Source organism: Zingiber officinale, chromosome 1A (genome assembly GCF_018446385.1).
Source record: "Zingiber officinale cultivar Zhangliang chromosome 1A, Zo_v1.1, whole genome shotgun sequence".
Classification (NCBI taxonomy): Eukaryota; Viridiplantae; Streptophyta; class Magnoliopsida; order Zingiberales; family Zingiberaceae; genus Zingiber; species Zingiber officinale.
Genome location: NC_055987.1, coordinates 140868183 through 140881058, shown reverse-complemented (window position 1 = coordinate 140881058; position 12876 = coordinate 140868183). Strand labels below are relative to the sequence as shown.

Below are 12876 nucleotides of genomic sequence, written 5' to 3'. Positions count from 1 at the left end.
TCTCCGCGGGTTCTTCACAGATCCGAGCTCCTCTCGGCAAGGTGAATGCGCGAGCACAAGAAGAGGCCGAGAGTTGCAAGTCTCCGAACCCTAGAACCTTCCTTTCTTCTCGGTTTGAATCCAAGAACACGCTGTATGTCATGCCCCCAAAGGAGTCCCTGCCAAACAAAAATCCGACAGCATCTCCCCTGTACCGGTGACAATATGAAGCATCACTACAAACAAAATATACATCAGCCACCTGCGACTGGAATATTTATATACACAACCACGCAGTTATAATAACAGCCCACACGGCTGGAATGAAACAATCACAACCACGTAGTTATATATAAAACAGCCCACACGGCTGTACTAAAAACCAACACAGTGAAAAAACGAAAACGGAAAGCCCAATACAACACAATCAACACACTGCTAGCCGGCTAGGCTTTATACAACAACCACAACAACAAATACAACCCACCAAATACAACAAATACAAATAAAACATCTACAAAACCATAAACGACCTTCGGATGTGACGTAGGACCCGGCAGACAGGATACTCCAAGCGACACTCCAACCATCTACCTGAAAACATAAAGATATACATGCGGTGGTGAGTATAGGTAACTCAGCGGGTAATAGAAAAGATAGTGCATGGTCCATAAACAACATGGAGATCACAAGTATATAGTCTCAGTAGGGAATAAAGAACATGATCATACTATCATAATCAATGCACCTAAACATATCTGACATAATAACCTGACATATAAACTGTACAAACCACAACTAACATAATGACAGATACATACCCAATCTGGAATCGACACATGGTACAATGATCAATAAACTCACCGGATCTGCAACAGATATACCCGTGACACCTGTGCAATATAGATACGACTGCATATACATGTAAAATAAATGACATGTATGCAGCATGGCAACCAAATGCAACAACCATATCTCAATCAAGTGCAACAACGACAATCACATGCAACTAGTATCTACTAGGCATGTATGCAAATGCAGATGCACCGTGCATCAAATGCAGGAATAATAACTGCGTATGCATGCTCCATGGTCACCCCCGACACCTCTCCAGACACCACGACCCCAGTATGGCCGAGAGGCTTGGGTCCGTGACAACTGTACTACCCTCCAGCCCACTATATAGTGGTCGAGGCGGACAGTCCACTAGTAGCTATCTAGCTACATAGCATCAGGGTCCCTGACTGCTCACAACGCCGGATCTCACTAAACCTCGTGACCGGGTGGCACGACAGGACGAGCGGCAACTGCTCTAGCTACCACTACCCATGAGTGGCCGAGTGTGCGGCGCTAAACCAAACCAACTGATGACTCTCTCACCACAAGGGAGACAATGGTCATCAGATGCAATGAATGATGAACATGATATCTATATATATATATATATATATATATATATAATCATCATCCATGCAACACCCCAAACCTCATAAATACCTCCAACATGAGTATAATCGTCATGATACCTCCACGTATCCCACCAAACATATGTACACATTACACATGTATAATCAACCAAAAATCTCCAATAATCCCACCAGACACATGTACACAAAATATAAGTACAATCAACATGTATCCTCCAGTAAAAACACAACAGACATGTGTATATACCCCAAATATACAATCAACACAACTCCTCCAAAAGTACATGACAAATACGTATGTACACACCACATGTAAATGCACGGTCAACAAGATGACTCCTAAAACACATACCCACCTATGTACAATCCACATCATATACTCAATCAGTAAGGGAATACCAACAACCCGACAATCCCTACAAGACATACTCTACACGTGAAATCATAACAGAGTAGATATCAAAAGTGGAGACTGTATATGAATTAAATAGATCATCACAAGGGTCAAGCATAAGTATCATGCAGGAAAAACAGCAACCGATCATGATATAAGATAAAGCAATCTAATTCATCCAATAATAACCATGCACTAAGTATAAGAAAATCTACATAGAAGTCAAGGAAGAAATATCCGCCTTTATTTGTCGACCACGTCAGATAAATCAATTCCACTTCGAGACGCTCATCCCGAACCCAAGTCCTGCGAATCACATGGTATATATATAATGTGCAGTTAATCACCTAATCAACAACAAACTAAATCCAAAACCTAATCCTACGTCGATTAGGTAACCCTGTTTAGTTTCCACCTAATGATCCAACCCAAAGTAAATCATAGGCCCATCCTTAAATTCAACTCTTCCTAAATCCAAACATAATCCACAATCATCACACTAATCAAATCTCCTCATGGATTAATCCAATTAAATTCACATAATTCATCATCAATCAAATACTAATCCAAACTCATCATAAATCCTTCTAAATCCACTAATCAATCCAATACAACTTAATTTAAATTTCTACAATTCATCACTACTAATCCACCACATAATGATATCGACCACAATAACCTATCATAAAATCAAATCTCCATCACCACAATACTACTATTCACCTCCCCTTCCTCTGCCAATTCACATTCACAATCACTACCATATTACAATCAATCCAATGATCCTTAATAACAATCATGAACTCATCAAATGCAACCAACCCCTGATTAATCAAACCACAACATAATACAAACTCCAACATGATTCATCTTTAAATTCCCACCCATATCCATAGTTTCCAATCCAAAATCCCTAATCCAAAATCAACATGGATTTAACAATACATGCTAATATATCTAAGCATGAACAAAACCCTACAACCCATAGAAAACCTAATTACGTAACATACTACTATGAATCAGAAGTGCATCACTAAATACACTCACCTTGAGATAGGGCAGCCAATTTCAGTACCTAACAGCGCTACACTCCACCGTCCGGAAACTACACAAGAACACCTACAAACCAAATCTTCAAAACTGAGTCCAGAACTGATCCATGAAGCAATACATTGCTAAACCCTACCAAATAGGATAATACTTACCTCAATCGAACCCCTACCTCATCAACCGTGACCTCCACATCTTCAAGATGTGAAGAAACATTGATCGGCAACAGGGGAAATTCCACAACCCATTGATCGGATGCTTCCTCTAATCCAGAACAGGAAGAACAGCTAAATGGAAACAATTGAGCAAGATCTGGAATTAAAACAAATCCAGATGAAACTTACCTAGACTGATCATCCCCTGATGGTGGCACTCGATCGAGACTCCAGCACACGGCGAGGCAGTGAGGCTGTGGTAATGCGACCAGTGATCAGAAGAGGTTGCGAGAGAAACACATCGGGTGGGGGAAAGAGTGGTTGCCGGCGACGAATCTGAGCTAGGGCATAGCTTCAAGAACGGCTCCGGCGTCCCGTGAGTCGATGGATTACAGCATCACGAGCGGGAGAGGGAGGAGGGAGGCGCGGCATCAGCGATCGGGATGGAGAAGGAAGGCCCGGTGGCGATAGGTCGGACATCATTGGCGCGATTAAGAATCGCCGGCATCACGGCGGAGATGCGATGGGAACCGAGAATGGGAGGAAGAAGAGAAACGCTCGTAGCTTGTCTTCCCTCCTAAGCACTCCCCCATCAGCCACGCCGACGACACCGAGAGAAGGAGGAGAAGAATCGCCGGTGAGGATCGGGACGAAGTGGACAGGGGAGGAAGAAGAATCGGGGGAAAAGAGGGGTTCTCGGCGCTTATAAAGTAGGTTACTGTAGCATTAATCCCCAAACCTAGTTTTAGCTTAATCAAAGCCTAAGTCCACTCCTCAATCAATTCCCACCTTTGGGTATTCCAAACAGGCCTCCTCTATACCCAGAATCTATCCCCTTAAACGGGTCATACAGACTCCGTTTAAATCCCGAAAAATTTCTAGAAATTCCTGAAAAATCCAATAAAATTTTTGGTCCAATAATATTTATTATTTTAATTTTGCGGTATCTTACACTGTAAGTTGCTACTCACCTGCGGTAAGAGTAGTTTTGAGTTGATTTAGTGTTTTCTTTGAGTTTTCGGAATGAATTGTATAGAATTTTGATATGCAAAGGATTTGGTTTCCTTTTTCCTCTGTCGTGAGTTTTTAAAGAAGATAGAAGGGGCTTTTGATTGGATTAGGTTTTGGACCTTGCTTCTTCTTGTTTTCAAATTATACTGTGAACGTTATTGTGATGGGTTTGTTGCCGTGAGTTCCAAAGAAGGATCATGAATGATAAAGTTCAAGTACGTGGGTAGTTACCTCAAGCTTTGTAGCTGGATTTTGGTCTTTTGTTGTTCTAGGCAGTAAGCACGAAGAATAGATTCGAATTTAGGTTTTCAGTGACAATTTCTCCTTATTAGTAGCACTTCAGTTTCTTTTGTTTGTTTACTGTGGCTTAATTAGACCCTTTTGTTATCAATTGTTTAACATGCTACTAGATTCTTTGTTAGTGATCCTCTAACCTGCAGTTATAGTTTTAAGTTTAGCATGTTAGTTTCAGATTTCATGAAAACGTTTCAGATGTAGATTTTCAGTTTTAGTTTATATATATATCTATGCAACGAACTGTCTTTTTATTCCAAGTATATAGTTAGATTTTTCTTTAAGCTTTTAGTTTCCCTTTGTTCTGCTATTAGGCAATAAACATAGAATGGCTTGGATTAAGTATTGGTTTATTAGGCTAATTGGAGATTGATCCGGCAGTGATTTTGGTTTATTTTATGATGAAGTAGGTAGTGTAATCTCTTTAGTGCAGAAGTGTGGATGAAAGAGTGAAGATAAGCATATGTAATATGTTGTTTTGGTGAGTATCATGTATTAAGACTAAAGATGATTTGAATTAATGTAATGAATTTAACAGGTGAGAAGTATGTGAGTAATTTAGATATGCAAGTAGTAAGTTCAGAGTAGAAGTTTAGTTTAGAAGATGAGAAAAAAGATTTATATGTTGATCAATATAGATTTTATACTGAGAATTCTTTTCTGACCATAAGTTTAATGGCATAATTGATGTTCAGAATTAAAGTACTTGGATGTGTCAATATCAAGGATTCCATTTGATCTCAGCCGGTTACTAGAATCTGAAATTCTAGGTTTATAATTGTCATGTGAGAATTTTAGTACAGTTTAGATCTCATTGAAGTGCAGAATTTTAATACAGTTTAGATCTCCTTGTAGTGCAGAATTTTAGTACAGATTTTTATTAAGTATTAGCATGCAGATTTTATTAAGCATTAGTGTGCAGATTTTTATCTAACATTGCAATGCAGATTTCTATTAAGCATTGCAGTACAGAATTTTGTTAAGCATTGTAGTGTAGATTTGCTTTAAGTATTTAGTTTCTCTAGTAGTGCAGATTTACTAATAGATAGTTTATGGATAGCATTGTAGAACAAGGCTTTAGATTTCCCTTAAATATGCATGATTGTGTGTTACCTAGTTGATTTCACTTATAGATGCATATGGAAAAATACCTTAACAGTATTTTGAGTTTAAGAAAAGTATAAGAAAGATAAAGAAAAGAAATAAAAAGGCTAAGGCCTTAAGTAGATCCCAAAGTCAAGACTTTAGGGATTTTGGCACACAAGGTGCTTTTTAAAATGTCAAGACATTTAAAGAAGAAATAATTAAGATAATAAGATATTTTACTTTGAAGAGGCTAGTACCCGACTTCCAAGGTTGTCGTTAAACAAATTCAGGTGTCCAATTCTAAGGTCTTGGCCCTGGTAGACCAAGGTCTGCTTTTTTAGGATTGGTGGCTCGCTACCCCAACCTATTAGGGAACGCGCATAAGATGGTACTACGCCTGGGCCCAAGAAGAAAGTTTATTATTATTTTGAAGTATTATAAGTATAAGCTTTTGAACAAGTAAAATAAGTTTCACATAAGCATAAAAGTATTAAAGTATAAGTTTTAAACAAGTGAGGTAAAAGAATAAGTTTAGAACAAATGAAATAAGCTTCACTTTGTTTTAAAATCAGTAAGTTTAGCTTTCTTTTGTGCTAGCATATTATTTAGATTAGCTTACTGTTATTTGCTATTAGAAGAGCATGAGTAGCTTTACATGTTTAGCATTTCAGTATGGTTGATTTCTTTGCTATTAGAGGAGCATGAGTAGCTTTACATATTTAGCATTTCAGCCTGATTAGTTTATTGAGCATGATTAGCTTTACCTTTCAGCATGCAGCTTTATTCTTGTGTATCATGAGTATGCAGATTATTTTCAGAGTTTTGCCATTAGTTGAGCATGAGTAGCTTTTCTCTTTAGCATTTCAGTTTTAGCATTCTTCATATTATATGCTCTTTCGAGTTTTGTGAGTTAGATAGCGCTTACTAAGCATTGGCTTATAGTTTGCATTCCTCCTACTGCAGATAAAGGAAAAGTTAAAGTATAAGGAAGAAAGCGACAAGATGGTGGGGATGGTGTGTGATGTTGAACTATGGAAGCCTCGGGACTTGGCTAAGAAGTTGTTTAGAGTCCTTCTTTAATGTTATTAGAGAAGTTGAGATTGTTAAAGAGTTGTTTCCTTTTTCTTATGTTGCTAATTGAGTCTATTCTGCATTGTTAGTTTGGTTGTTTCCCACTGTTGGAGATTTATTCATTTGCTATTGCTAGAATAGTTTTTTTAAAGTTGTTGTGTCTTATTACTGCGTGGTTGTGAAGTATATATACCAGCCGCATGTGGTTGATGGTTTATTTTGCATGTATTGATGATTATGGTCACCGGTACAGGGGAGACTCTGTCGAAATTTTTCGGTAAGGACTCCTCGTAGTTTCGATCAGGACTCCTCGTTGTTTCGATCATACCGGTTAAGTAGAGTTTTTAGTTAAGTAACGATCATCCTTAGATAGTAGTATAGTATAGTAAGAAGGGTGGTCGCTACAGTTGGTATCAGAACAAGCAGACCTCAAAAAGTATAGTAAGAAGGGTGGTCGCTACAATTGGTATCCTTAGAGAGTAGTATAGTATAGTAAGAAGGGTGGTCGCTACAGACCTCAAAAAGTATGAACTTGTATTCTTCAGCAGTTAAGACAATGTCCAAGTTCCGTTTCTAATCAATATAATTTGGACCAGTAAGTTTGTTTTCTTTTAAAATAACAACAACAGGATTGAAACCCATTTTGAAATCCTGAGAATCATAAAATAAAATATTTGGTCAAAATTTTAGAATTTTAAAATAATATTGATTCCTTAAACAATATAATTTAAATTCACCAACACTTCAAAACACCATGAATTTCGTATGCCACGATAGTGTGGACGTATACTAATTCAAACATGTGTAAGAGGAGGTTTTACCCATTAATTTTATTATCTTATCAACCTAACTTTATGACAAATAAAACTAATAGTTGATTCATCTTCGGCCACACATATAATAACAGTGACTCCAATGAGGAGGATACTATTAAATGCACCTAAGTGTATACCATTACTTGATACTTAATCCATTAATTAGGATTGTGCCCCTTCAGATGGAGAAGATCACACATACCTAAATAATTTCCTATAATCATCCATAGAGGAAGTTTGATCTAGTGATCCGCAAACAAACTCATCCGATATCAAGGAAGGCACTTAAAGCCAACGCGTAAGTTTGAATGCATCACTTACAAACCAGTAATGGAGACCGTGGAATTTATTTAAATAATCTCTCTCCTACTTAATTATTTAAATTGAGGAATTTTAACATGCACACACATCACAGCACATAAAAATAGCATATAAAGGCAATAAATATGAAAATAAAATTTCCAACTATTATGGCATCATCCATCACTGTCCTCCAATATGCCGCCGATGGATCAAGTCATCGCGTCTATCTTGCTTTCTTCTTCGCCGCGCCTCCGGTCCTCAAAATAGCACCACGCGTAGCAAGGATACAGGCCGCAACAAAAAGAAATAAAAATTTACATTTATCGATCCTATATTCCACAAATAAATTTACATATAATCTAAATCGAACAGAATACAGCAACCAACTGTATTTAATTATTGCAATCATGCACAACACAAAACAACCTCGACATGCTCGAGGGTTCAAATCATACATAAACACAAAAAGCCATAATAGTTGGACCTAGGATGCCTGCAACCACAGAGTTAATCTTTTTTACACATCCTACTATTATCCTGCCTGAACTCATATACGAGCAGTGCATAATTTAACCGAAAACCAATCACACAGAGCCAAAAACCTCACTCTGATACCACTTGAAGACGCTGAAATTCCGTTCTGTTTCAATTTCCCTTGTACAAAAATTGTACAAGTACAGAACTTCTCCTAACAACCCGCATGTTTGATCAGACATGTGTTTGATCAATCGAGCAAGTTTTTGATGGATCAAAGCACACTTTGATCGAAGTACAAGATCGCTGGCCTCTTATGTTGGTATTCAGGATCGATACAAAGAAAACTAAACTAATTACACAGCGGAATCAAAGAACTAGTTATATCTTTCCTTTGTAGCCAAAGACCTCTTGATCTTCTGTTGTATTCCTCTCATCTTCTTGGACGTCGTGTAGGCGGCGATCTACCAAGACAACAAACACCCTTCCCCTCTTTGTTTCCAAACTACCGACCACCAAGAGAAGCTCTAGGATGGGGCGCCTTCTTCTCTTCTTCCTCTTTTCCAAGCCGCCGCCCACAAAGGATTCTAAGCAAGAGGCGTCAGCCCTAGCAAGGAGGAGAAGAGAATTATGGGAAAAATTAAGTTTTAGGGGGCGTCACCTACTCCCTTTTATAACCCTTGCCACCGACCCTAGGAAGGTAAGATTAACCAAATTGTGGATGGGTGGATGCGAGGTTTTATATAGAGGCTACAATTGAAACCTAGAGGAGGAATTGGTTTAAGCCTTCTGATGGGCTTGGACTTCCTATGTTCGGCCCAAACACTCAACTTAAGTCTATCAATAATAACTCATACTACTAAAGGATTATTATTGAACTACGCACCAATCCCATATTACAATATAAGCTCCTTCTTATCATGAGTGTGTTAATCTCCCTGTGTTTAAGATATCGTATATCCTCTAATTAAATGAGTTACTGACAACTCAATTAATTAACATCTGATTCCAAGAGTAGTACCACTCAACTTTATTATCATGCCAGACTAAGTCCACCTGTAGGATTTACATGATAATTCTTATGAGCTCCTTAAGGGGATATCATCAGCCTAAATAATTAGGACACAGATTCCTTCTATAATCAACAACACACCATATAAACAGTACTATCTCCCAACTCATCGGGTCTATTGATTTAACGAATAAATCTCACTCATTGATAAGTTAAAGAAATAAATACTAAGTATACGTGCTTGTTATTATATAAGGATTAAGAGGACGCACATCCATAATAACAGAGATTTTTTTTTCTTTTGTGTAACCAGTACAAATCAAACAATCTCAAACAGTCCTGGTCAATACATACATAGTGTACTAGTGTAATTTTATAGTCAAGACAGACTAATACCAAATTACACTACAACCGTTCCAATGGTTTGTCCCAATCCATCTTGGTTTTGAGCTACTATTTATAAGGAACCGATAACATGATCTTCTGTGTGGCACCACACACTATGTTATCTACAATATAAATTAAATGAACAACTGCATTGACATATATATAAATATAAAATGCAAACATTTAATCAAAGTGATTCTCATTTCAAAATATTTCAAAACAGATGTTCATACAAAAGTTAGGCTTATAGTATACATCCCAACATGATCTTTAGAAACTGTCGGCATATTTTGTATGGTCGAGAAACGGTGGTCTGTTTTTCGGAGGTTGCCCGCCTCTTGGCTTCCTTGTACAGTTCGTATTCTCCTGCCGTCATGGTTACGTTGATTCTTTCGGTGTCCTCCATTTTTACGCTCCAGAACAGGTGAAGAAAGTTCCCACAGATAGTGTCAAATTGATCCTATTCGGAATCTGAGTCGGATGAAGGCCGGATGAAGTGTCATAGGCATTGGCGGGGAGAAGACTGTGATGCTGCGATCGTACGGGCTTTAGAGAACGGACCCCCACGTGGCCCTGAAGGACTGTTGGGCCTGAGTCGGCGACGCTAGAACTCTGCACACACTCAGACAAGTACACGGAACGTTAAAAGCCAAGAACCAGGGAAAAAGTCTCCAGAGCAGGCCCTCCGACGCTCAAGTCAGGTGCTTTTTTCCCCAGAAGAACAGTGTACGAAGGAAGAAGAAAAGTAGGAGACAAGTGTGCGAGTGAGCATACCTGTCCAAGGGAGAGGACGTCCCTTTTTAAATGACAGTGGGTACCTTCTGGAGACCGACCCCTGCCAGAGGGTGTCGGGTGTCAGGACTTGTCGGGTGGTGGAGGACACGTGACCTTCTCCTATAGACTAGAGGAAGGTTCTATTTGCAGATGACCCCAACCGTTGGAATATTCCCTGACTTGCTGTAGTTATTCTCTGACATGTGGTTACGATTCTCTAACCCGTTGTCGTATAGCACATTCTATCCCGCCCGGGTGTGATCAAGGCAGCCCGAGTCGGTCTACTACGTGCTGATGAACAGATTGGATGGACGGAATGGCGTGATCAGAGTCCCTTTCTCCCTGCCATCATGATTCAGACTTGGTCGAGAATGACAATTCTGTTTATGCGAGCTAACTTAAGGAAACTCGACCGGTGAAGTCAGGTCAGGCTTCGCCCTGATCACGCTTCTTGTCGTAGATCTGGTTTCCCGACCAGTAGATCCCGCCCTGGCTTTATACGCCGGATGGCCCTAGGTGGTCCTACTCCATTTGTTAACTTTCACATCCCCTTAACTTCTGACTACCGCATTCTCTTGACTTCTGACTGTCATGTCCCCTTGACTTCTGACAACCATATCTCCTTAACTTTTTACTACCACATCCCATTGACTTCTTACTATCAGACCTTACCATTATATCATATATGGTACACAATCACAATTATTATAGAAATTAACGATTTGATCCATTACGACTCCATTAATTATACTATTGAATTATCATTGATATATATGTGCAGATGTATTTGCTGCCACGCACACATACTTTTATATTGGATAAATACAATACTCAATACACACATATAGCAGATATACATATACGCATGCATCCGCCCAGCATTCAGGATGCTTTATTCTAGATCACCGTAAGCAAGCCAGATAGATAGATAGCACAAGAGAACATAAACACTTAATTATGAACTAGCCGCCGATCAACCACCGATCGGCCGGCCGGCCACCAGTTATTGGCTCAACTATTCGTTCCATGGCACCGGTCTCTCGTACCATATGTCCTTTTCCTTATCGTACACCATCCCTTTGTTTTTCTCTACCCACCACCCCTCGAGCACTTTATGCTCAGCCTTCAAATGCCCCGCTGACCTGTTCACCAGCGGCAGCTTCTTCTTCACTTCATCGGAGTTGTTGTCGAATCGTGTGCTCCATCCGGTCAGAGTGTGTAGAATCACTTGCAGCGCGTGCCACTGAGACATTTTCCCACGCAGTTGATCTCCTTCGTAGTCTCCCTTACTCTTCAAGAACGTCGATTCCTCAGAATTAATATGCAAAATTGTACCGGTGTCGACGTAGCCACCACACAGCGGCCAATACGTGACAATATCCATAGTATTATTGATCCTTAAAACTTTTGTCTTCGGCAGTTTTTCCAAGGCGTCATTGAACGCCTGGTTCCCGACTTTGGGGGCATCGAACGCCACGGCGCATACCTGAATATCCTTGCCGTCGATCTTGGCCAGTCCGCTGCTCGCTATATCAAAAGCGCTGACGATGGCGAGGGAGCCGCCGAGGCTGTGGCCGACGCAGATGATGGACGGATTCTGATCTTTGTACTTATTAATGTACTCTTTTATCACAGCTCTTAAGTGCTCCTGAGCGCTGGGAATTAAGTTCCCGATTAAAGGAATTTTCATGGTGTAGATGTCGCGCCAGCCTTGCATGATTTTGACATCGCCCCCGTGGCCGAATGGCACGGGAGCGAACTTGAAGTCCTCCAACCCTTCCAGGGGTCTGTTCGTGCCGCGCCACACGACGTAGATCTCACGGCGGCCAGTTTTTTTGTAGAGGTCGTCGCTGGAGACGGCGACGTAGCCCATCCAGTTGGTCTCGTGCGCCAAACCAAATGGGAGGACTATGGTGGTGTAGAGGTAGCCGTCGATGTTTGGCACGACGTCGTCGACTACGTAATCCGCGGTTTCCTTGAAGAAGACATGGTGGAGGATGCTGTCAGGAGAGTAGCGGCACTTGCCGAGGTACTTGGACTGACTATCGTAAATGAAGGAGTCTCCGGCGATCTGGCAGAAGCTGCCACACCGGAGGAGGTGCTCGCGGAGGGCGGGGAGGAGCGGGGATAGGTGGCCGGACCAGTTGTTGGATCCGAGGAGCTCCTCCCATGAGGGCGTCGCCGTTGCAGCAGCACAACCAATTTTCTCCATGCTTATTTGATTACTTAAATGGCAAACTGTTGCTACTGTGAATTGAGCGAGGAGGCTTGGGCACGCATTTATAGCTAGCCAGTGGACGAGCCGTTCTATCTGTGGACGAATAGCCCTTTTTTTAATTATGTTCCGATCGTGATTATGATTATATCGTAATCATATTGTAATTAGTTATGGTATCTTTTTATATACATCTTTTCATCTAACTTATAATTTGGATTTGGACATATCATCAAAGGCTACCCCTCACTCAGTGCTTATAGCCTAACATACATGTCCATTGCTGGCGGCGTTCAGGTCCGATCATCCAAACTATAATCTAAATCAAAAGATAAATTTAAAAAAAAATATTACAATTAATTATAATTGGATCATAGTCGTCATCTAATTACAAATGATCTATTTACGAGTCTACCTACCGGGCAAATG

General features: G+C 40.2%; 1 protein-coding gene across 1 annotated transcript; it reads right to left on the bottom strand.

Moving 5' to 3' along the window:
* Positions 1 to 10973: 10973 nt before the first annotated feature.
* On the bottom strand, positions 10974 to 12467 carry LOC122010407 (phospholipase A1-IIdelta-like). The gene has a single exon (XM_042566936.1). It carries the CDS (start codon positions 12442 to 12444, stop codon positions 11248 to 11250), a length of 1197 nt encoding a protein of 398 aa, XP_042422870.1. The 5' UTR covers positions 12445 to 12467; the 3' UTR covers positions 10974 to 11247.
* Positions 12468 to 12876: the final 409 nt, after the last annotated feature.